General features: G+C 34.1%; 1 protein-coding gene across 1 annotated transcript in view; it reads left to right on the plus strand.

Annotated features, from left to right (window-relative positions):
• Window positions 1-5,040: 5,040 nt before the first annotated feature.
• The window catches only part of PTEN (phosphatase and tensin homolog), a 33,715-nt gene continuing 11,622 nt past the window's right edge, over window positions 5,041-27,133 (plus strand). Inside the window, exons 1-3 of the mRNA XM_004439992.3 lie at window positions 5,041-5,279; window positions 20,662-20,803; window positions 25,928-26,094. Of these exons, the coding sequence (XP_004440049.2) occupies window positions 5,187-5,279; window positions 20,662-20,803; window positions 25,928-26,094 (402 nt within the window). The 5' untranslated portion in view covers window positions 5,041-5,186. The remainder of the gene's footprint in view (window positions 5,280-20,661; window positions 20,804-25,927; window positions 26,095-27,133) is intronic.

Genomic DNA, 27,133 nt, shown 5'->3' on the forward strand with positions numbered 1-27,133 from the left:
AGGTACATACGGTAGCAGACCATCCACTGTTTATGCCAATATTCCCCTTCTGGTTTTGTTTGTTTGTTTGTTTGTTTGTTTTAACCTCCCCAAATTTTACTTACTTCAGAAGTTTCTAGAACTACCAAGTTGTAGCATGTTTTGATTTCTGATGTCACTTTTCAATCTTCTTCACCTTCTTTCTACCCCTGCTTATGTTTCTGGCTCTGGGTAAGTGAGTCTGACCAGCAGCAGATGTTTCTATTTTATTTCTTTTATTTTTAGGTTATTAATTACATGTGATGTATGTCTTTGCAAACATATATAAATTGAAAAATCTTAAAATATTTGCACTAGACATACTGTATTTAATAATATATTAAACTTTTTCTGGCATTTATGACATACGTGGATGAAGAAGAGTTCTTAATGTGGACTTTCTAATAATTGACTGTATCTATTTATATATGTGTTTTATCAGGCATCCAATAAGTTATTTAAAGAAAGGGCAAAATTAGCCTTATATCATTAACCAAATTCAAGTATACTGATACTCAGTAAATTAGTCAAGTTTTGTTTTGTGCAAGTATGTGTATTTTATTTTTGTATGTTCCTGTGTGTAATCTGTACTATGGTGGGGGTAAGGGAAGGAGGGGTGTTATAGGGAATAAAGGCGTAATAATAGTTCTTGCCTTTGAGGAACTTAAATGTTCACTGGATGTTAATTTTTAAAGAGTTTACTGTATTTCATTTTATCTTCTATTTGACATACAACTCTCCATCATTTTGTGGTAAACCTTTAGCTATTGTGAATTTTTATCTATTAAGTTTTCTTTTGTAAGATAGGGATAGCTTCATTGAAGAGAGTAAAGAAGAGACCTACATGTCTAGCTGATTCTATGGCAAGTCTCACTTCTCTGGAAGCTTTTCCTATTAATCTTACCCTTTCTTCACTTTCTGTCTACTGCTTCATAAAAACTCTCTCTTCCAATGTCTCTTCATAGCCAATATGAGGTAACGATAAAAAAATAGTATCTGTTAAGTTGAGTTTTACTTCTAAGGAGGTATAAATGGTTAGATCTACCTAACACTTGTTTTAGATCAATTTTGGTTTCTTGAGAGACTTGTTTTATCACTAAAATACTGTAAAAAAATTTACAGGAAACTGTGTGTGCGTGCACACATGCACACACTCAGATATCAGAGAAGGTTTTAAGAAGAGAGTCTTCATTCCTACCCTATCAACTCCTCCCCAGATCCTCCATCACTACTAGTCTCAGTGTATGTTCTCACATACTCCCTATATGTAACTGTAGAGATTTTTATAACTTTTTCATGTTTTTCATTATTACTGTTGGTTCTATCTTCTGTGGCAAATATTGTTCTTGTAGGAAGGCTGACTGTGACTAAATTTGTTATTGCTTTTGGTTTTAAAACTGTTTTCTATTTTTTATTGTAAGTGGAAGTATGGAGCAGTAGTGGAAAAAGTTTGACTTGTAGTCAGAGGTACTGGGCTTGAGTCCTAGTTCTTTCATTTACGTATTGTGGTTTGGGCCAAGTTTTTTAACACTCTCTTAAATCTTAACTTTCTCATATACAAAAGGGAGATATAGTAACTATTATCATATGGTTGTGAGGATGAATCAAAAAAACATGGAAACTTCTTTGTAAGGTGTGCACATCTGGTAGACATTTCGTAGCTCATTATTTCCACTTTCCCTTCATTTCTTCCTCTTAACAGTAGTATTTGAGAATCAGTTTATGAAGGTAGTCTTAAGGAGTGTTTGTCAAACCAAACATTTTGAGCTCCTGAGAAAGCGTGGGAATTTTAGAGAACTGAAGCTGCATGAAACTCAAAATGTTTATTTTTTGTTGTGCTGTGTCATGAGACCAGCTTCTTAGAATTGTTTCCTACCCTATACCTCCCCCTCACCTCCTAAGCCCTATCTATACATGATTCTTTATAAAATATTCCATTATGGATTCGTCACTGTTGACCATGTCTCTTTTTTAATCTGTACCACAGAACGTGTAAAATGTACTATTTTCTTGGTCAGTCCTCTTGTTCCTACCTGTCATGTTTTTTTATATGAGTAAGTATGAAATTATTTAGCAAGGTTGCATGTACGTCCATAGGTCATTACTAAATAAATTTTCTTTCTAGCAAAACACGGTATACTAAATTATAATATACTAAAGCTTAGAAAAGCTTTGTTTTGAGTGATAATATGCGAGTTGATTTATTTCAGGTTTGACCAATTAGAAACTAGTGGATTGCAGTTTGTTTATAATTAGTTCAACTTTCATGTGGATTTGGGTTTGAAAACTGTTTAAGGTAGAGGAACTATACAGATAATTTCAGGATTTCTAGATGTAAAATACAAGTTCACAGTCGATTATTTGAAACTCTTGGGGTCAGTTGTGTTTCAGTATTCAGAATTTTTCAGTGTTCAGAAAGGTAACACGGAAGCATATAGTTTGCATTACATAACACCCCAGTGAGGTTTGGAACAGTACCTAAAATGAAATGTTTGACTCTTCACTCTAAGGACTACATACAATCTCATAAACTCAGATCAGGTTCTGCTGCAATTGAGTTTGCCATAAATTTAAGAGATAATTTTAGATGTTTCAAACTTTTGGGATTTTGGAATTATGGATTAAGGGATAGTGGACCTTTACTTGTTTTAAAATGCTAAGTTTTTAATTTAAATAATGTTTTAAAAATCTGGGTTGTTTAGTGGTTGGAGTTACCGGGATGCTGCTGACCACAAACTAATGTATAGGATCCCTTTTTGAGCCTATTAATGTTTATAAATATGGCCTGTTAATCATGAGTAAGCCAGTGCATGATAATAAACATGTCACTACTATTGGGAAATTTTAGCATGCTCTAAGTAATGCTAAGTCAACATTTTACTATTCTGTATTAATGTTACTTACTACTCTTTCGTTACTCTTCAACTTTAATTAAAACTTGTAATCTGAGAGAGTATCAAAAAAGGTGACCTTTGACTTATCTAAAGAGAGAAAGGTCTGGTTTAAAAAATTTATGTGTTGTCTTAGTAGATTAGCATCATTCAGTTTCTTTCTTTACTTTTCCTCTGCCCTTATTAATGTTACTATTTTTAACATACATCTTTTTAAATAATAGTTTTGAGAACTGTGTATGCTTAATTGTGAGGTAAAGATAATATTGAAACTAGTCAGTTGTTTATACATACTTGTGAAATCAAAAATAAATTCCATTACCATGCAAAATTTCCATAAAGGAAATTTGAAGGTATATATGCAGCTGAATTTGCAATGTTGTATATTAGTGGCATCACAAGTTTTGTAAGCAAATGTATAAGCTCTAATTGCATACGCTTAACATTTTTAAGCCTCAATTTCCTTAATTGTAAAGTGGAGATAATAATAGTACCTACTCCATAGGATTATTAGGATTAAAAGCAATAGTTAATATAAAACACTTAGCATAGTGCCTGGTACATTATAAAGGTTCAGAAAATGTTTGTTAGTATTATACTTTTTTTCTCAAGTGCAAAAGATAACTTGATTTCACATTTAAACTTTTCTTTTAGATGTGCTGAAAGACATTATGATACCGCCAAATTTAACTGCAGAGGTAGGTATAAATATACTGTATTATGTTATATAACTGAAAACCAGTAGACTAAATCTCAGTGTTACAGCAATAATGAATATCTTAAGTGAGGTAAATATTTATATTAAAGATAATTTAGAAAATTTGAAAAATAAATTTAATTTTGCTGTTGTGTTTTAGAAAACAAGGATCATGTAAACCTGCCAGTAGTATTAGGAAGATTAAGTTGCAGAATAGGCTAAGAATTAGGAGAAATTCCTAAACTAACAATAGAATAAGGAGGACGTTATATCTACTATTTGAGGCATTTGGTGTAATAGTAAGAGATTGCAGGGAGAAAGCATAACAACTTAACTCTATCGAGGAGCGTGACCTAAAAGGTGAAAAAGGGTATAACAAATGTGGATACAAGGAGCCTAATAGATGAGAGCAGGGAACTGCTTTAAATGCATTCTTTTCCAGGTATAGTAAATTCTGTCTCAGAGCCCACAAAACTTTCATTTGTGTTTGTGGAACCCCTTGAGCAATGAGAGAACTGGAGAGTTGTAGGGAGCTTGGCAGATGCTGCCATTATAGAGAAAAAGAGCAAGTGAGTGCCACGAGCTCCAGATTGATGTATGTGCCGTTGATCCCTCCTGAAAATCTAGAAGCGGGTTTCAAACAGTTGGTTTGAGAATTCAGAAGCACTAATAGCTGAGAGCTACTGTAGATTCACTAAGAATGTTTCTTTTTTGGTGAATTTAGGCTTCTGCTTACTAGGCAAAGCATGTTTTAGTTGAGGTTTGTCTAGCTTTAAGTAGATGTTTAACAGGTTTTCCTGGATGTTTTTTCGTGCCACTGGGGAAATGAAGATGGGGTATAGTACAGTCGGGTATATGACTAAGTGAAAGCTGTCCGTATGACTCCCTGTAATGATAGTCATTGTCTACCAGAAGAGCTTTCCTGTCATAAGTAGTTTTTTTCAGTTTCTTTTGTAAATGGCTTTAAAGTCACCTTTGCAAGACCATTTTTAAATAACACACTTAGCATTTTTATTATATGAAGTGTTAAATGCAGTCCTTTCCATTGTTGATTTATTAGTAATCTATACTTTCTTTGGAATATATGTTTTGTTATGATGCAATATTATAAGTATTATTACTCCTTTTGTTAGAAGATGCATTGAGATCCATGACAAGAGGCCCGTGTGACATTTCATTTTGAGTTCACCTCCTTCATAAAGTGGGGAAAATAATACTTGGCCTCCCTGTCTAATGGATGAGTTTGAGAATTAACGAGACTATTTTCTATTCAAAAATTAGAAAATTATCAGAAAATAAATTATCTTTCTCTGGAATTCAGTTTTTCTTTTTAAATACCTGTTAATATATGCAACATTCCTAAAGTTAACCTACTTTTAATAAACAATTCAGGAGAGATTTTTTTCTTATTCTGAGGTTATCTTTTTACCACAGTTGCACAGTATCCTTTTGAAGATCATAATCCACCACAGCTAGAACTTATCAAACCCTTTTGTGAAGATCTTGACCAATGGCTAAGTGAAGATGACAATCATGTTGCAGCAATTCACTGTAAAGCTGGAAAGGGACGAACTGGTGTAATGATTTGTGCATATTTGTTACATCGGGGCAAATTTTTAAAGGCACAAGAGGCCCTAGATTTCTATGGGGAAGTAAGGACCAGAGATAAAAAGGTAAGTTATATTTGATATTATTTATTGGAAAACAGATTTTTTAAAAAGATAGTTGGTAACCCTTATTTCTTTCTTCTAAACATTTAAATCAGTTACTACCTTAACTTTCATATGAGCACATGACTGATTCACTCAATTTTTATGTTCATGCTAGCATTTTCATATCATGCTAGCAAATCTTACTTATTAATTGTATTGCATATTTGGTCTCATAAAATCCTTACAAAACATTTTAAAAAAACAACACTATGATCAAAAGTAAGCTTATTATTTCTGAGGCTTGCTTGAGAATAAAGTGTCTTTGGATAATAACGTGGATGCCATGACCTAGTAAAGTGTGATCTTTACTTGTCTAATACATAAAGATTATTCTTTGATATGAATATTCTTACATGTAGTTATAATTAAGAGTAGTCGGAGGTTCTTCCCTTATTCAGAAAACTAAGGACAATGTTGAAAATCAGTGACAAATTTAATTTGTGTAGTACATTCGAAAACAAAAAGTGGATGTTTGGGAGAACTTTTACGTGATTTTTAAAGGATTCATTTCTTTGGATGGTAAGTATGACAAAACATGTTTATATTTCTTTTTAATTTTTTTTATTTTTTATTTTTTTGTGTGAGGAAGATCGGCCCTGAGCTAATGTCTTCCAATCCTCCTCTTTTTTGCTGAGGAAGACTGGCCCTGGGCTAACATCCATGCCCAACTTCCTCCACTTTATATGGGACCCCACCACAGCATGGCTTGACAAGCGGTGCGTCAGTGCGAGCCCGGGATCTGAACCTGTGAACCCCGGGCCACCGCAGCGGAGCATGCACACTGTATTAATTATAAAGAGATTCTGTGCATTTTTCTGTCTCCAAGAAGTAAAAACCTCATTTAGAGAGCTCTACTGAGGGAGACATCACAACTTTATGTGAAAAATTTATTCTAGTTTTAATAATTTTTACAATCAGGCAGGTTCTCTTCCAGTTTAAGCTAATTTCTTTTTAATTTAACTTCAAAACAGAAACGTAACTGATCACATCCATCATTTTGAACTAGGTAGTTGCAGTGATTCCTGGTTCCTTTACTCCTTCCTTATTTCTTGTTTTATTTGTCTTTTTACTTTTGAGTTATATCTAAGGATGCCAAAGTACTGTTCATTGGTGATAGTTCACAAAATGGAATCTTATATTATTGCGTGATTTTGGTGAATGTTGATTATGATAGATTGCCTTACATTTCTGTATACTGTTTGCACCCTGGGATGATTCACTGGAGTGATTCCAGAGTGGAGGACATGAGATGTTTACTTTGGTTCATCCTTTCATCATCTAGAGGGAAACAATTGCTTTTACTTATTAAAAATATAGAAAGTAAATTTTTTTAAGTGAATAAATGCAGGACAGCACAGGGTAAAGAGACTGAGTGGAGAAATAGGTCAAATTAAAATACAGTCACAGAAACAGTGGTAGAAATTTAAAACAGGGGTTGATGAGCAGCAGACATTTTGTAGTGGAGAAGAAATCAGGTAAAAAGCATTTAAAATAAAAATGAAAAGTTGTATAATGTGGAGCCAGAACACTAGATTTAAGCTAGGGGCTCTTAAATTGTTTATGATATATACCTTTTTTTTTTTTCTTTTCCTGAAGACGATCAGCCCTGAGCTAACATCCCTGCCAATCCTCCTCTTTTTGCTGAGGAAGACTGGCCGTGGGCTAACATCCGTGCCCATCTTCCTCCACTTTATGTGGGACGCCGCCACAGCATGGCCTGTCAAGCAGTGCACTGGTGCACGCCCGGGATCCGAACCCAAGCCGCCAGCAGCGGAGCGTGCGCACTTAACCACTACACCATGGGGCCGGCCCCTGATGATATATACCTTTTAAAAATATGATGAAAGCTATAAATATTCTCCCACAAAAAATGTGCATGGTATAGATGAACATAAAATTTTGCTTATAGTTTTTAATTGCACTGAAAATTATTTTTTTTAACATAGAGGGTAAAGGAAACCTTCATAAGAATTATGTCTGATTTTTTTTCATGCAAAAATCAGTGGCCACTACTTGAGAGTGATGAATAAATCTAAGTGGTACAAATTAACCAAAATTAAGCTTTCGTTCTGTTCAATAGTAAATTGAGGCTGCTGTTATTTAGCTTTTAAATGACGCGTTGTAACTATGCCATTGCCTTTGACTTGGCAACTTTTATGTCATCTTTGATATCCAGTCAATTTTGACTTTGTTTTTGGTGGAAACAAGTGCTAAAAACCCTATCTCACAAAAGAATGAAAGTGAATGGAATCTGTAGATTGTTTTGCCAGATGAAAGTAGGCTTGTGTCAAGAAATAAGAATTCTCTAAAACTCTTCAGATAAATTCATGTTGCATCATTTTCTTTGCCTTCTAGTTAGTGAGATCGTTGTTGGCGACATCCTGACATAATGCTATTGTTAACGAAGGAAAGGATTATGACTCCACATTTTAGTTTAAAGGTTGAAGAGTTAAACTGTATAAATGAGTTTGCATTTTATCCATTTAACAGCCATTAAAATTCTGGCTGTAGAATTTGTCTTCTGAAAGCCAGTGAACTTATATGTAGCAAAGAATTTCATAGTTGCTCCTACTTCTTGACAAAACCTCTTGAGAAGCCCTTGATTGAAAGTCTTGGCTTTCATGAATTTGGCAACTTTCACAACAGTAGATTTTTCATGACAAATCCTCTTGCACAGGCTATGATTCAAGGCTTGGCACTCATGAAGCAGTAGAATACTTGCACAACAATAGATAAGATTTCTCTCAGGATTGATGGTAGAGTCTTGCACCCCACTGCATACTGATGAACAAACCAGTGAGTCACAATGACATGTAGAGCTTCTGTCTTTACCAAAGCAGCAAAACCAGATGTTTTGCCAGGCATTAAGGTGTACTATCTGTCTACAGAATACTGAGATTTCTTCAGGAGAAGTTTCTTTTGGCAAAGAAACCTCACCATTTTGAAAATGTTAATGTCCCCAGAAGTTTCCAAAAAGGACTCCAAAATAGGAATTATTCTTTGGTTGTGTCACCATGCATGTATTTGATGAAAACTAGTAGCTGGCTAAACTGAGAAGTCATATGCTGAAGGGAAGTGGTATTTCCAGTCCTTTCATGATCTGCTTCATAGTTTTAGAAAAAAATGTCAGTTTTTTTGGAATGGATAAAATTGTTTGATAGACTGTTTAACAGTCTTACTTTTCTGTTGCAAAGTACAAATATGTTTGACCATTTCTAAAATATTTGCCTTCACCATGTTCAACTGTGTGACTTTTTTGTTTGTTTGGCATTAGAGCCATCAGCTTCGTAGGGTGCTTTAATTAAGGGTTTTCAGGTGGGAGCAAGTAAAGGTTTTTATAATGGTCTAGCTTTTCTAACTAAGGTTCGCTCTCACATGTTCTCTTTTTCCCCTCTCATTCCCCCTTCTTATGCACACTCACCCACACATGTATGCATGCATACTCTGTCTGTTGTAGATGCTTTTCAGAATAGTTGGCTACGTGCTTCTGATAGTGAGAACTAGCCATACAAGAAGCACTTGGGATATTACATCCCATCGTGTTCAGAGAAAAAAGTAAAACTCGAGGATACTTAAACTTTATTGTTCTTTATTTTCTCTATTTCCAGTTTAAATTAGATCCAAGAGAAGTCTCCATAATCAAAAAGTGAGGATATATTTCAGTTTATCAGTGGGAGGATATATTAGTCATCCCGATCTGTAATATTGTCAATTCTGTTTCTCTGTAGAGGTGAGGTGAGGAGAGGCGATTTGATGAAATGGCAAGCCCCATGAGATATTGTTGTCAAATAGAGGCCAGAGTGAAAAGTTAGCAAGAGAACTATTTATGAAAATAAAATGTAAAGACTCTAATGTCATGTGGTAGAATAAAGTAGTACCTACATCATCAGCAGAACTACTCTAGACACAGTTCAACCTCTTAAGAGGTTGGAATCTCCCCTGGGTGAAAGGTGATAGACTAATAGAAAATGGAGCTCTGTACATAAGGTTAAGCATGTACTCAGTAAAATTATGTTTCGCTGTTATGTGATATCAAGACTCAGAGTTAAGTAATGTAGCCAAAATTGATCACTTTTAGCTTCGTGGAGTCAAAATAAATCATTGAGATCTGCTGTGCTTTGCTTATGATTGATTAATACACCTAGACCATTTTTTGGATGAATTATTCACATGGTCTAGAGGAGTATCCTAATGTGCTCCTAACTTTATCCCAGTGTATATATTAAAAATGTTGATGAAGCTGCATTTTAGTAAATGTTGCCCTGTGCATTTTAGGTTGAAACAGCATTAGAAATCTAGGTATAGTGGATAAAAGTCGTAAGATTATAAAGTTTTCTTTGCAGGAGTTTTTCTTATTTTGTAGATGATAAAACTGAGGCCCAGAAAGATGAAGTGCTTTGATCAAGATTATTCAAACAGTTTATGACAGCATTCAGAGTAAAATTTGAGTCCCTTGACACACTGTTGAACTTCTTTCTACACTATCAAGTCCACAAATCCTGAAACTGCAAAAGAATTTTGAGACCGTTCAGAATTAATCTCTGTACAGCGTCAAGCTCTCCTGAAAGGTCATACACTGCTGATGAAATTGGCCTATTTTGACAAGACTCCTCAGTTTCTACCCTTCTTTACAGATGCTAGGGCATTTAATGACCTCTGACTTAAGTAGAATAAGGACAGATTGAGGTTGTTGGTCTTATAAATATAATGCCTCAGGCTCCCTTTAAATCCTTGAAATTTAATTGTCTTAAAACTTTCAAATATATCACGTTCACCTAATGGTTACAGTGCTAGTGAAATAATATATTTTTAACGTTTAATGACTGTAACTAATTTCATCATAAGAAAACTTAGCTGTGCATGGTAAAGCTGTTGTTATGCAACTGTGGAATTCTTCCAAAGAAGTAAGTATCTTATAATAAATATAATTGATTATCCAAAGTAGTTTTATTGTGGAAACATCTGCTAATAGATTTATCCTCTTGCTAATATTTCCTTTTAGGTTGAGTCTATAGATTTGCATTTGTGTAATTGTGAACCACTAATACAAGAGATACATACATTTTATCAATTTTTCAATTTGTATGGGATTAATTTTATTAGAGGTCTTTAATGTTGTCTTGCTTGTATCTTTAATTTTACTTGTAGAGAAATATTAAAAAGCTAAAGGAAATTGTGTTCTGATGACATTGATGTAGGAACAGAATGTTTCGTCGTCTTCTTCCTCCTCCTTTTCTCCCCCTCCTCCCCCTTCCCCTCCCCTGTTTTGAAGAAAGAGGATCCAGTTGTCATGTTTTGGTGAAGAATTTGTGGACTTTGCAGAGACTCTCCTCAAAATAATCTGGCGCAGAGTCTTGACATTTCCTCAGCAGGCTTAGTGCAGAGTAGAAAGCAGAGTGGTGGGTGCCAGCTGATCATAAAATGTGCCATTGTGTTAGTAATACCCAAATAATACTTCAGATTTTGAATGTTGTGGAGAAGTCAAAGTAAACTGATACACCTCCTATGAAGAAATTTTTTTTTCTTAGAGTAGGGTAACTGCTTGAGGGAAGGAAAACTCCTTTTATCTTTTATTCAGTAATTTATAAGAAGAGAACTACGTTACACTTCCCTAAGGGTCATTCCTTTGAATATTTGATCCTTTTGCTTTATGAGCATGTGGCAAACTCTTTTAAAGCAAGCAATCAGGGGCCGGCCCCATGGCTCAGTGGTTAAGTGCGCATGCTCTGCTACTGGCGGCCCGGGTTCGGATCCCGGGCGCGCACCGATGCACTGCTTCTCCGGCCATGTTGAGGCGGCGTCCCACATTACAGCAGCTAGAAGGATGTGCAGCTATAACATACAACTATCTACTGGGGCTTTGGGGGAAAAAAAGGAGGAGGATTGGCAATAGATGTTAGCTCAGAGCCAGTCTTCCTCAGCAAAAAGAGGAGGATTAGCATGGATGTTAGCTCAGGGCTGATCTACCTCACAAAAAAAAATAAAATAAATAAAACAAGCAATCAATGGTTTCTCCTTCTCCAAGAAAGCATGGTGCAGGGCAGCTCCTAGGGTTGGTTCCCATCAAGTCCTATACCTCACTCTGTCTGCATTTGCGCTTAGGTTTCAGAATTATAATTGATAACACAATATTTATTGTAAACTATGAATAAAGAGTTAAAACATCCTATGAATGCTGGTAAGTATGTATTGTGGAAAGAGTCCCAAAATTTCTGGATTTAAGAAGGCAAACTTCTATTATATGACAAGCTTACCCAGAATCTGCTACCCCTCTCTCTTTTCCTTGTCTCAGCGTCCTTCTAGAATGGTGGTAGGTAAAGTAAGCATTATTTTTTTTTGATTAAACTTTAGGGAAAAACTTTGAGCTTTTGATTTTCTTTTTTTGTTATTTTTAAAGCAATTATTAGAGATAAAAATCCTATATATTATGATCTCTGTACATGAGTTCATTAGATTTTTTTTTTTTTTGCTGAGGAAGATTTGCTCTGAGCTAACATCTGCTGCCAGTTTTCCTCTATCTTGTATGTGGGTTGCTGCCTCACCATGGCTGGCGAGTGCTGTAGGTCCGTGCCTGGAATCCAAACTTGCGAAGCCAAGCACACCAAACTTAACCATTACACGACAGGCCAGCCCATTAGCTTATTTTTCATGAAGACTTAAATATTCTAGAAATAATAAATATTAACTTTATTCTAAGTGATTCCAAGAAGAGGAAATTTTCTAGTTTTTCTGAGGAATGAATTTTTATGCCCTAATCATATAATCAGGTAATTTTTTTTTTCTAGTCTATTTACTAAATTTCCCCATATGGTAACCTAATGAAATTTTCTTATTTTCTCTTCATTTAAAACCAAATAAGTTAGAATTATCCTCTTTTTCAGCTTTGAAAATATAACTTCCTCATTTTTTCTAACACATTAATTCTCCTGGGCTAAACTGTGTCCTTCTAATACGTGGTGTTTAAGCCTGTTATCCAATCTATATATTCATAAAATGGTAAGATTTTTATACCTAAAAGAACCTTAGCAATTATTTAATTCAGACCTATTCTAATATGAATGATAAAACAGATTTGTAAAGATCAATCTGTCCTAGGTCATTTGATCTCTTTATGTAATAACTCAAAACCATATCTCCTAACCTCAAATCCATTATTCTTTCTACTGTACTATGTTCTCCTGTCCATATTATTTTGATCCCCAAAGTAGAAATAGAAACTTAAAAAAAGCACCTGTACTATAATGTATTAGAACTCTTTCAGTTTGAAGTCACAGAAACCCAACTCAAAATAGCTTAAACATAAGGAGATATTTATTGGCCTATATAACGCTAAAAGCTCTGGCCTGGATTTAGATGCTTAGCAAATGTGAGGAATCTCTTTCTCTCAACTCTCTCCTTTCCTCTGTATATTCTTTATTTTCAGGCAGGCTCTCTGTGATGGCAAAGTGTGACTCCTGGTAGCTCCAGGTTTACATTTTGTCTGCTTTAGCCACTGCAGTGGGAAGAGAGCTACAATTTGAGCAAAAATTCCTAGATTAAGTTCTGATTTACCTGGATTAGGGCATGTACCCATCACTACACCAAACATTCTGACCAGAGGCTTGGAGCAAATATCTGAAGCTGAAGAATAACATCCCCCCAACCCCCAAACCACGGGAGAATGATAGCTTTCCAGAGGGGAGAGGGTGCTGCACAGAGAGAAAAATACTAGTTGTCTGCTTCATATTATTCTCAAGGATTCTGTGATTCTTGCACTACTATTTAATACATTACTTAAAATTAGTTTCATAGAACTGAAGCACTATAGTACTCTAAACTTTGGAGATTTTTCATAGATTGGAAAAATGAAGTCAAAGAGGTTGTGACTTCTTTTAGATCATGTAGTTGGTATGTGTGCTATTAGTAAAACCCAGGACAGAGGAGTAAAAAGTTTTAGAATTAGACTCACATTTAGGTTCAGATCCTGGTTTTGGACAGGATGATTATGTGCACTGGGACTGTTTTCTTATTCTTGAAATAGAGGTATTAGTATCTATCTTGTAAAGTTGTTTTAGTGTTAGGGATATATGTAAAATATCTGGCACATAGCTTAATATACTGACTACTGTTATATATTGTCATTTAGTAATAGCTATTTCTAAGAGCCATATTTCTGACTTTGTTGAATTACTTTCCTGTAATAATCTTATTGTCATCATTCTGAAATGTACATTTCCAAGCTTCAAGCAAACATTATTATGTTAAAACATCCACATTATTTCTGAGTTTAAAAATGCCAGTGAAAAGTTTACTGAAGTAGAAAATTACTGTTTTAACTGAGGAATCTAGATTGTGAATTCATCTTAGAGAAGATGATCTAAGAGTACTGATGCACAGAATATAACAAAACATTGCGTATCTTGTGTTGTGGTATCTAGGTGGTATTCTGGCCTGGTAGTATGGCAGTATTCTGGGTTTGAAAGATGCGTACAACTTGTACTTTTAAGTCTCTTTTTGAAGAGATTAATCATATACAAAGAGTTACATAAAACAACTCACATTAAAAAAAAGGGTTCATGAAAGATACATCAGGCAAATGTACATTTGAAAAGCAGATGACAGGATATCAGTAGCAAAGTACATTTATAGCAAAATACATAAAACCGGATCGAGAATGTTATACATTAACACAGGGTACACTCTACAATGAAGACTTAGCAGTTATGAACTCTTATTTGCTAACATAACATCAAAATATATTAAGCAAAGTTGGAAGAAATGAAAAAATTGATAGAAAAGCAATGATAGTAGGAATATTTAATATGCTTTAAGATTAAGAAGGTACAAAATAAGAAGATATTTAGATGGCTTGAATAATATAATAAAAAATAGCTCATAAGATGTATTTCCTTTTTTTGTTGTTATTTTCATTTTTTTTGGTCATTCACAAAGCAGTTACCAAGATTAATAATTTGTTAGGCCAACCACAAAGAAAATCTCACCTCCAAGTAGAAATATATAAACCCCATTCCTTGCTTATAATTCAATAGACCTAGAGATTAAAAAAAACAAAAAAGTTTAGTCAAACAAAAGCAACCATTTGGAAATTTAAAATCACTTACATAAATAATTTTGGGTCAATGAGGAAGTACAGATTCATATTAGAGATTATTAAGATAATAACAATTAGGAGAGAGGGATTAATAAAGGTGAAAATATAAATTTGTGAATTAGCAAACAGTAAACCATATGAACTAATAAATCCAAACATTGATTGTATTAAAATGCCAATAAAATCAATACATCTCTTTTAAAGCCAATCAAAGGAAAAAGAAGAGAGAGAAAACAAAAATTAGATGTTAAGTTTGAGAAAGGAGATAAAACTACAGTATGGAAGGGACATTAAAAATTATATTCAGGCTTATGCTAATGAATTTGAAAATTTCAATGGGAAACAGGCAATTTTTAATGAACATGTTATCATAAATGCTTCAAGATGAAATACAAAATCTGAATAGACCATCCAAGAATAAAAATGTGAAGGAGCCCTCAAGAAGTACCTGGTCTGAATTGCATTTCAGGTAACTGCCATTCAAACCTTAAAGCATCAAAGAATTATGTTATCTAAATTGGTCCAGGTGTTAGAAAATCTATAAAACTTCCCAGATGACTGCTTGCATAGTCCTTTTACCTTAATCTGGTAAAGATAGCATATTTTAAAAACCAATAAGTGTAATATAGGGGAAATTAAATACTTCAGTTTGGCCCGGAGTAAGAGTACATGCAAGGGAGTTGTGAGAGGTAAGAGTGGGGAAGAGATTGGGCTGTATTTTTATGTTGTTATGCAATTATAGTGTGTGATAAATTTGTTTTTATTTGGATAGACACTGGGAAACCATTTAACATTTTGAATTAATTGGTAATGTGATTAATCTTATACTTTTGTAAAATTAGTCCAAAAGTGGTATAAAAAATAGATTGGAGGGGGCCGGCCCCATGGCATAGTGGTTAAGTTCACGCACTCCGCTTTGGTGGCCCAGGGTTCACAGGTTCGGATCTTGGGTGCAGACCTACACACCGCTTATCAAGCCATGCTGTGGTAGGCATCCCACATATAAAATAGAGGAAGATGGGCACACATGTTAGCTCAGGGCCAATCTTCCTCAGGAAAAAGAGGAGGATTGGCAATGGAGGTTAGCTCAGGGCTCATCTTCCTCACAAAGAAAATAATAATAATAGATTGGAGAACAGATAAATCAAAGGCTGATAATCAGTTGGCTGTTGCAGAATTGCAAGAGGTGACTGAACTGGAATGGCCACAGAAAACCAGAACTGGTATTTTGAAAGGTATTTCAGAGTCAAAATCTGGATTTTTGGCATCTGAATAGATATGTAGGAATCAAATATGAGTATTCTAAATGAATTTAACCTCTGGTTTGTCTTCCATTTTGTGTGTAATGTGTGTGTACTGTGTGTGTGTGCGAGCACACATGTGTTTATGTATGTATATGCCAGATAGTTGATATGCTGACTGATATACCGATCTCCACCTCCACTCTGCTGCCTGGACCTTTGCTGTAATGCTAGGATTCCCACATGTCTCTTTTTTATAACCCTATGTATATCATTGCTGTCTCTCAGATTGTTTCCTTTACTATAGCAGGAAGAAGGTGGCAGGATAGGATAGTGGTTGAGTATAAACTCTGTAGTTGGAGTGCTAGGGTGAAGTCCAGTTTCACTACTTATAAGATGTATGACCTTACCTCATCGATAAAATGATATTACTAATAATACCCACTTTATGAGTATTAAATTATATATTTATGAAAGCATTTAGAACAATGCAAAAAAGGTGGTAAGGGCTCAATAGCAGCAGTAGTAGTAGTATTAGAAGAGGTTTTGGGCTCAGGTGCTAGAGAAAATAGTGAATATCATTGACAGAAATAATAGAGGTTGGTCTATGCAAGAATATGAAAGCTTCAATTTTTGGATATGTTGTGTTTTAAGTGCTTCTGAGATTTCCAGCTAGAACTATCCGGCCAAATGTTGGAAATTCTGGACTGGGAGTTGGGAATAAAGTCATATTGAGAGAGACAGGTTTTGGAGTTGATATATAAGATTGATAATTAAAATACTGCAATAGATAAGATTGACATAAAGAGGGGATAGCTAAGATCAAATTTTTCAGATGTGCCTACATTTAGTTACAAGAAGAGAAGAGACAGCCAGTAAGGATAGGAGAAAATCCTAGAGAGTATGTCCTATGACAGAAGCAGGGAATTTTCAAAATGGCAGCAAAAAAGTGAGCCAGGATGGGACTAGGAAAATAGTAGAAAATGACCATGAATGACCATTAAGAACTAATGATCATTAAGAAATCAACCTCATAATAACAGATTTTTATGGGTTAAGGAGTAGAGGGTTCTCTTTGAGAGTTTATATAGAGAGGGAGGATGATAGCTTGAGAGAGATACAAGATCTGGGGATAGTGTGGGTTTTTGGTCTTTGAATTGTTTGCTTGTTTTGGAAAAAGGATAAGCACTACCTGAGCTAATTATTAGGAGGAGACAGATGGAGAGACAAACGGCAAATGCCAGAGAGGAGACAATTAATATAATACTTGCGAAAATGGAACCTCGGTGAACATGAAGAGACACTTTTATAAAATATCACGAGTGAAAAGATTTTAAGATGGGAGAAGGGAGTTTTGAGAGTTGCTCACATTGGATGACCTCAGGGTTCCCAGTAAAGTAGGAACTGAATTCATTGAGGATGATGTCTGAGACAGGATAGAAAGAGGTGGGGTGAACAAAGCACTGAAATCTTTGTGGTCAAGAGTTTAATAAGTGCACATCAGAAGAAAGACTGACTGAATGATAGGGATTTGGAATAGGTGAGACTAAATAAAGGCAGTGGAAAAGTGAGCTGGAAGGAATAGTGGGAGGAACACCAAATACTCCCCTGAGTCCCTCCTCCTGTTCTGTGAACATAGGGAATTGAAGAAGCAATGGCTGCCTTTTGAGATGATGGCCAGGAATGTGGTGCTAAGTGGACCTGAAGAATGCTAAGTTTGGCTAAAATTAGAATGTTTTGAAAGTTATATTAGAGAAAAAGTGGTTAAGAGTATAAATAATTAGAGTGGAAACAGGAGAGTCATTTGTGGTAGAACTTTACTTTGGGGGTATAATTATAGACCAGTTTAGCGTAAAAGTTCTTGGTTAAAGAATAAAACTGATTTTTATTAGTCTTAATTTAAATGAAAAATGGAAGTTTTGAAAACATGTAGTATTTTTTAATCTCCAAGAGCTTTAAAGGTCAGCCCTCTTTTCATATGTATAAAATAAATTTTTAAAGATCAGTAAAGTGTTCATTTCTTAGATTTTTAAAAAGATACATATTTTAAATTAAACCTTCATATTGAAGATGCTAGAGGTAAAACATGCACATAAATTATTGTTTTCAGTGTATACATACAGGAAATATGATATTTGAAGTATTACAAATTGCGCTGTCAATTTAGTGTGGAAATTTTAGTCATTTTATTTCAAATCCTAAATTATAGCATGATTCATTTATTGTTAATTAAATTTTAGTAAGAGTGTATCATTGGCTATGAGACATGAGAATAGAGTGAGGAGGACACATTAAAGCCTATGGTGCATACACATTTGGGTCTTCCAACTTTTTTATTTCTGTTAATCTGGACACACTAATTTGAGGTGCTGGCAAGCTAACAGGTAGATAAGAATTGCAAAGTTAAGATTTGTTGTTGCCATCTGGTTGATTCTGACTCATATCGACCCCCTGTATAGCAGAATGGAACCCTGTCCAGCCTTTTTTGCACCATCCTCATCTTCAGCGCTGTATCAGACAATGCTTTGCTGCTATTCGTAGAGTTTTCATGGCCAGTTTTTTTGGAAGTGTGTGGCCAGGTCCTCCTTCCTAGTCTGTCTTAGTCTGGAAGCTACACTGAAACCTGTGCACTATGGGTGATCCTGGTGGTATTGAAATACCAGTGGCATAGCTTTTAACATCGCAGCAATATGCAGCTGCCACAGTATGACAACCAACAGATGGGTGGTGTGGTTCCTTGACTGGGAAATGAACCTGGGCTGCAGTGGTGAGAGCGTCGAATTTTAACTGGTAGACCAATAGGGCTGGCTAAAAAAAAGTTAAGATACAGAAAGCTAATTATGCATAATTTGATAGTAAAATAATAAATTAATTAAATTTACAATTGTGCTTTTCAGTGTTTTCTTTGAATTGTGTCAGTAATTTTGGTTCAGCTTGTATTTACACATAAATTATTCATCCAGTGTTGACAACTAGTAGATTCATCATTCTTTCTCTACACATTTGCCTAATCCTTTTTGCTAAGGATTAACTGAGTGTATAAACACCTATATTATAGATATGCTACCAATCACTTGCTATGTGAGAAAATCTAAAGCTTTGAAAACCTTTTAATTATTGCATACAAACTTATACCATGAGTGGAGATAAAGAGAAAAATATCATCTATCATTCCACTAAACCCCAATAAATAACTTGATAACTGGTCTTACAAACTTCCGTTAATTTAAGTTATTTAATTTTTAGACTAGATAATAAATTCAGTTGGTTCAAAACAGATTCCCTGCCACCCATCCATCTTCTATTTCCCTAAACCTGCTTTGCAATTCTGAATTTTATCTTGATAAATATGAATAATAAGTTGTTTGCTGAAGTGGCATTAAATGATGTGGTGTAATAAACCATTTTAAGTTAAGTTTAAACAGTTTTTAAAAATTTATTGATAACTTTTAACATTAATTTTTGTAGCGGCTCTTCAAAGTACTACCACTTTACTATTATTTCTCTAAGAAAATACATAGAACTAAAATTCCAGCAATTCCAAAACTATACTTCAAATATAGGTAGAATTTCCAAAACCGTTAATTAGGATTTGTGTAGCATTTTGTAGTTTTAGTGTGCTTTTGTGTAACTGCATTTAGTGTTTAATCCTCATGAGAATCCTGTGAAGAAGGCAGAGGGTACGTATTACTGTCCTCATTTTCCTGAAGAAACAAATCAGACTTTCTATTTTGACTGTCAGCATTCAAATCCAGGTCTTCTGATTGTATGGTCTTTGCACTATAGCCAAAATCTTAAATCATTTTTCCTGATTTGAAATGGCTTTTATCCATTTTTTGACATTTTATATATTTTTTAATTGTCTGTAATAAAATCATACTAACTTCTAAAAAAATACTGAGAATACTACAGTGAATACCTACGTACCTGCTATTCAACATACCTGTCTTTAAACTCACATAAATATACTTTATACTTTTCATTAGAAGGAAGAAAAGTATTTGTGTTCAGAGTTTTTAACACATTGGAAGATTTAGATTCTAATAAATTAAAAAGAGAAATACAGCAGATTCTTTTTTCTCTTGAGTTTTAAGTTTTCTGCAAGTCACTTTTAACTGTCAGACTTCTTAATGTGATTATTTGCCTTGTATTTCTAAGTTAAATGGTTGAATTTTTCTGAAGTCACATTGTGTAATAGGAAAAGAAACCATAGATAAGTGCTCTAATTCCTCATTTATTCAGCATTGTTAGTGAATGTATTGCTGCACACATTAGATTTTTTTCTTTGGATAAGTCAGGGTTCCCTTTTAAATACCACATGAATTAAATATACTTTTAGTATTTGTAATACTTAAATTTTCTAAAACATTATATATTTTCGTGGTTTCTTAAATGAAGAGTTGTATGTAGCTCAGGGACATCTCATAAGTATCTCTGTTATTGGACTGTTGCATACATTTATGTCAGCCACATACTCCTGTTTTTGTTGGGCTCTAAGGCTAGCATCACTTTTTGCTGCTGCTTTTTCTGTCTCTTAAAGGCAGTATGCCTTTATCTAGTTTGCTGGTTCTGATATGCTTTTGCTTGGAAAATAGGTAACCATATTTGTGAGGAATTGTGTGTTTAATAAAAGTCCATGAATGTGGGGAGCCCTACGTGTGAAGAGCACAGCTGTGGTGCAGAGGCCTTTTGACAGTTATTTTGGATATGTAGTGGCCTTTGCTTATTGGGCTCATGGGTCAGAGCATTGTTGTGACCATTGAATAAATGGGGATGTTATGATAATTGTATTTTAAGAGAGAAGAGTTATTCTGATATTTTCCTTTGTATTGATGTTGCTCTGATTTACTCTATTATTGAACTGGTTTTAAATATTAATCATTTAAGGTCAAATTTCTAATGTATTTATGTTCTTCAATGGGTACAACCCAGTTACCATAACAATTTAGTAAAATAACTATAATGGAACTTTTCTTTTGAATTTGGCTTTTCTTTTTTTTCTGTCCACCAGGGAGTAACTATTCCCAGTCAGAGGCGCTATGTGTATTATTATAGCTACCTGTTAAAGAATCATCTGGATTATAGACCAGTGGCACTGTTGTTTCACAAGATGATGTTTGAAACTATTCCAATGTTCAGTGGCGGAACTTGCAGTAAGTGCTCTAAATTCTCATCCTTCCATGTGTTGGAACATGTTTCTTAACATATCTAGAAGTTTGTATAAAAATCTAGAGAGAAATTTACCACACTTAAAATTTATGCAGGAGTGTATATTTCTGAAGTATCCAAACTAATTAATTAGCTTAGTTGTTCAGCACATTGGGCTAAGGAAGCCGAGAGCAATGGGTTTTAATGTCTTAGAAGCCAAATTATATTTTGAAAAAAATGTTCTGTACTGCAGGTACAGCCTAAATTCTGACCAGATGACTAAAAAACCTGTCCCATCAGCGATCCAGCATGAGAGTAGCAGTGGGATTCATTAGTTTACTGGTGTCAGGGCAGGGACCAATTCCTTCATATCTTAGGAAGACTAGATGTTGATAGTAATTAAGTGACAGGGACATAAAAAGGAAAGGAAAAAATGATAAGACATGGCCACGAGCTGAAGTATATTGAGTGGATAGGGTTGAGTCCAAGTGTGTGGAGTATTAGAGAAAACCCGGATTTAGATCTGTGTTCCAGTCCTAGATCTGTCATTAACGTACTGTGTAACTCTGGGCACACCATCTACCTATCTTTGTGTTTGCTCATCCATAAGATGAAGATATTTTGAAACCTGAAACTTCCTAGATAAGTACTGAATAGAGATTATGTCATTGGTATCTGCCTCTAATTTATTTCTCTTTTACCCTTACCTTATCCTATTCTGTTTCTCTGCTAGTCTTGGCCAAAAGTTCTTAGCTAGACTGATAGGAGCCTTAGTTAGTTAATACCTAGACCCAAAGCAATTAGTCAAGGGAGAATGCACAGAAGGAAGTATTATCCAGCCCTGTAAAAAACTAGGCTGTTGCTGCTTTTTTCTGCAACAGAGTTTTATATTAGTTTCTACCTTGGCAGTGATCAGTCAAGTTTTCATGTTTAAGAAATGTTTTTTTAGAGTGCAGAACTGCAATTTTGTAGTTTTCATATAAGATACCACTACATTATTTCTTTTACTACCTCTAATAATATTTCAGTGATATTTTGCAATTTGTTAGTGATTTTAGTTTTTAACTTTGAGTTTTGCTTCTTGAAAATATTTATGTAATTAAAAAAATTTCTATTCCTAAATTAATTTATACCTAGGAAATTAGTTTATTGATGTTGTTATCTTTGTCAGACAGGTGTAATCACCTTCATCAGATCTTTCCTGTATTCATAGAGCAAGGCAACATTATCTAAGACCACAGATTTATTAATATAGCATGTTAAAGGCTTCTAAGAGACTTCATTGATCCTTTTGTCCTCTCAGTACAATTGTAAAACTGCTGAGTGCAAGGCACTGGGCTGTCAGAGGTGATTGACATAGAAACTTAGCAGATTCATAGAAGAGAAGGAAAAAGGAAGAAGAAAATCCTGCTCTTCCTATAGGCTAGATATCAGTATAGGAGCCAAAAGAAAGGTATAAAGTATTAGAGAGAGAATAAGGGAGAGAGAACATTCAGTTCAATAATCTTATCTAGTATAATTTTTTTCACATTGGCCTCTCTAATAAAAATCTATCAGCTCTGCTCTGCCTGCCTACGTTTAAACATTGGGGTTTTTTTTTGGTCTCTCAGTATTACATTTAGACTTCTAAAATTACTGACTACTGAAATCTTTTTAATCTTTGCTAATTTTCTAGTTCTCTGTTTATGCACTGTGATTTAATACTATGTAATTAAGCTGTATAATAATACAAGTAATGTATAATTAATTGGGAGGTTGTATGTATAAATTATAAATGGCATATTCAGAAAAGTAAAAAGTTTTGGGGGGGTTGTTGAATAGTTTCGTGAAAGAAGTCCAGCTCTTTATTGGACATTGGAGAAAGCATGCAGTTTAGATTGGCATTAAAACTGAAGGAAGTATTATAGGCAATAGGAAATAGCTTGAATTGAAGCACAGCAGAAGGAAATGAGCTGGAGAAGAAACGTAGATACAGAATAGAAAAGGAATAGAATGTGTGCCTGTTAGAAGACCTTGAATGGCGATATCAGACTTGATTTGATAAATACTACAGTGTCAATGATAATACTAGAGGCTTAGGCTATATTTTAAGTACAGTTGTGTAGAAAGTGGTGACTGCAAGAAGGAAAAAAATGGTGGAAAGGAAACCAGTTATGTGATTTGCTTTATGCCAGATGTGCTTTGTTTAGGGCAGTCAAATGGGATTTGATTAGTTTTTCTTTTACCATTTATAGCTAAAGATTTTGTCAAAGTTTTGATCCTGGTCAGGATTAGTCAGGTGACTAATTCACAGAAAAGGGAAGAAAGAAAAGTGAATCTGAGACTTGGAGACATGAATGTTGATATTTTGCTTTTAAACATATTTTAAATCAGGTGAAGGTAACCTGTTTACATGAAGATAGTCAGTGGGTACTTGAAAATATGGTTTTGAATCCTAGGTGAGAGAAATGAAATGTTTGATATTGGGAAGCATCAGGAAGGAGATATAGTAGTTAAGCCTTTCTGTGCATATGATGTGTGGCTAGAGAATGGCAAGGCTCAGAGGGAAACAGAGGGTGAGGACTGAGACAAGGAGAATTACAACAGTTTGGGTTCAGGAGGAGAAAGACGAAATTAGTGAAGAAAACAAAACTTGTGAAAATAAAGTATCTTCTGCAGAAGATACTTGTTGGGTTATCAACCTTTGTCCTACTTGATTATTGTCTTAATATTTCTAAATAAAGGAAAGGTTACTGTATTTTATACATCTAAAAGGGTTAAAAAATGTTAAAAGATGATCAGTGATTTTCTCTCAATACTACATCAATATGCAAGAAAATTTAATTCTGATTTTTGTTTACTAGATACCGATCTTGTCATTTCTTTGTAACACAGTCAATCATATCAAAGGATATATATGAGAATTGTGTTTTAGAAGTCAACAAAACCATACTAATGTTGGACTTCTGATAAGTTAGCTCTTATCTATCTAAAATGTGAAATTCATATTGTAAAGAAAATTATTTTCTTTAGTGATTTAAGGAAATCTTTTCCACTTACTTTTATTAAAACGCTTGAGCTTAGTTTTGGGGGGAAATTCTAAGTAACACTGATTTGTAAGTAGTATATGAATTGTTTATACAATTCTAAGATTCTTGAAGATATACATTTTAGATGTAGTTTAATTGAAATCTGGGTTATATAGTTAATTTGATTTTTCAAGTCCTAAAATCAGGATTATCAGATTCTGAATTAGTGGAATTTGAATTAGTAAGATTACAAAGCATTTTCATCTGGTTGATTATCACAGCTTTGAAAACATACCTTGTTTGCTTCTTCAAGCTAGACTTCCCAGTAAAATTTTCAGTATCACGTAAAGTCTTGTAAAATGGCTCATTGTACTTTGAATCTTTAGTCAAGGAAGTGAAAATTATTGACAGATTGTTAGTGTAATGTTTCCCTTTTTTGGAGTGCCTTTTTCTAATGATAAATGTCTCACAAATCCATATTAGAATAATCACACATGCTTTTATCAAATGTGCTATTTATTATGTGATTACTGATACCGCACAGATGAGCCAGGAAGAGTATATTAAACTGGAAAATTCATTTAGCTTGGATAAGCTTTTTGCCTTGTTCTCAGTTGTTGGTCATATTGATAAAGAATATGATGCTTTTTTCCATCTTTAAGGATGATGCCTTTTGGTGCTGAGAATTTTTATGTCTGTATGTCTATATCTATCTATATATCTAATATCTATATGTCTAATATATATCATGCACTTTATGCAAGCTTATGTTTTAATTTCTCTCTTTTTTTTTTTCCCTGTGAGGAAGACTGGCCCTGAGCTCACATCTGTTGCCAATCTTCCTCTTTTTGCTTGAGGAAGATTGTCCCTGAGCTAACATCCGTGCCAGTCTTCCTCTATTTTGTATATGGGATGCCACCACAGCATGGCTTGATGAGCGGTGTGTAGGTCCGCTCCCAGGATCCGAACCTGTGAAACCCAGACCCCTGAAGTGGAGTGTGCAAACTTAACCGCTACGCCACTGGGCCAGCCCTATGTTTTAATTTCTTAATTGTCTTGGCATGTTTCCTTCAATACCCAGTTTTGACCTCTTAAGGTTAATCACTTTCTTTTTAATGAACTCTTGAGTTTTTTAATTCAGTGTACTACAAATGAATTACACTTTGTCAAGTTATTTAGATAACTTAAAGTTTTTAAATTCCTAGGATCTTAACATTCATGTCTTTAATTTCTATCATAATGTCATTAGGTATAAGTGTATTTATGCAGAGATTTAAAAAATAAAACATATAATCCTTCCCTTTCCACACTTAACTACCTTTTAGTTACATTGCTAATATATAAGCATAATACATTTTGAGAGGTCATATTTTACCAGTTACTTTAAAACAGACATGGGCCAAAGCCAAAATACTGGGTAATGAAAATGGAGTGTGTTTTGGAGGGAAGTGGGAGTTATGCTACAATTTGTACTTGATGTCTGTTACATTTCTTTGCCAACATTTCAAATCTCTTTCTTCTTGTTTTTCATGATGAAGGCTTTATATACCTGTAAAAAATGAAATGTGAGCTATAGGTAAAATGAGTGATGGCTGATATTTTTATAAATATTGAGGCTTGTGTTTATGAAATTTATTATAACTTTGTTGTAGATTATGTTCTCTTTTGTCCTGTGAACATATAATGATTTGTATTTTGTGGGTTTTGTTACATGGTAGAAACTTTAAAATACTGCAGTAAAAACTTATCTTTTCTTCAGTTCATAAATGTGCCAGAAAATTGTTGAAGCATTTTAATGCTTAAAATAATTTATATTAGATTTTTGATATCATTTCAATGTTAAAGTTTTGATGTTACTATAGTTCTAGAAGTCTAATTTTGGGACTTACTATTTATGAAATAGAGAACCTTATGTTGAAGGTTCAAATTAGGGAAAATTTTGTATTGATTATATTTTTTGATCCAATTTATTTCCATTGATTTGTTTTTAGATCAAGGTTATAGATGCAGAATTACTATTTTGTGTATATTACTAATATTAATCATTAAAATAGTTTTTGACAGTTTGACATTTAAAGGCATTTCCTGTGAAATGATACTAGTATGTATTTAACCATGCAGATCCTCAGTTTGTGGTCTGCCAGCTAAAGGTGAAGATATATTCCTCCAATTCAGGACCCACACGACGGGAAGACAAGTTCATGTACTTTGAGTTCCCTCAGCCGTTGCCTGTGTGTGGTGACATCAAAGTAGAGTTCTTCCACAAACAGAACAAGATGCTAAAAAAGGTTTGCACTTTACTTTTATTGGGAAAAATATCCAAAATAGTCATACCTTGGATAGTAACTTCAGATCTTTTGCTTAAAGCATTTTGTTAGGCAGAAATAATTGTGTAAGGAGAGATTAAAAGATATGTTTTATTTTATGACTGACACCTAATGCATTATAATTGGTTTTCTATTAGATCTACACATGCTTTGCTTACTATGGCATTGATGAGCCATTATAATGGTAAATAATCCTATTAGGAAGAAAAGGCCACATGGCATTGTAATTCGAGATGAATTTTCCTTAACTTGGGTTATGCAAAGAAATTTTGTGAAACTATTGAGGATTGCATACATACCCCATTAAATCAGTTATAATCCTCTTAGAAAGGATGATTAATTAACTGAGAAGAAGTTAGCATGGGACCATGAGTTTGAAAAAAATTTGGTCAGTGTAATAAGATCTGTTCCACGGTCTTGTGTAATTACACAAACCATTTTTCCCCTATTTTGGTTTATGTTTCTTGAGACTGGGTCATTTAATATTTAGCTTCCTCAAATTTACTGAGTATTTCGATTTTTAGCTAGGAGAGAAATAGGTATGAAGAGGAAGTAATCAAGAATGAAAAAATGTGGTATTATTTAAATAATGCAGGTTTAGAAAGTTCGTGAGGTTTGCATCTTACTGAGCTATATTTAAAGAATGCAAGAGCTCATTTTAAAACAAACTATCTTGGTTTAAAGTACTAAATGTGAACATTTAAGGTGAGCCGAAGGTGCAAAATTTTTAGGTAGTAATGAATGAAGACACTGGCTTTTGTATATTGTTATTGCCTCGTTAAACATACTAGATGGTGTATTGCCAATCTTTAGACATTTTCGGTAATAGGATTGATTTAGTTTTCCTATTCTTAGCTTTTTTTCATTTTTGAAAGAAAATAAGGAAGTTTCATTTACTACAAAAATTTTAAACTCTACTTTGACTTATCAGAAGAAATATAATTTCCTTTATCCAGAATCCAAGTAGCTGGAAAATCACAAAATGTTAAACTTACTTTTT

Source organism: Ceratotherium simum, chromosome 6 (assembly GCF_057802395.1).
Source record: "Ceratotherium simum simum isolate JZ-2026a chromosome 6, ASM5780239v1, whole genome shotgun sequence".
Lineage (NCBI taxonomy): Eukaryota > Metazoa > Chordata > Mammalia > Perissodactyla > Rhinocerotidae > Ceratotherium > Ceratotherium simum.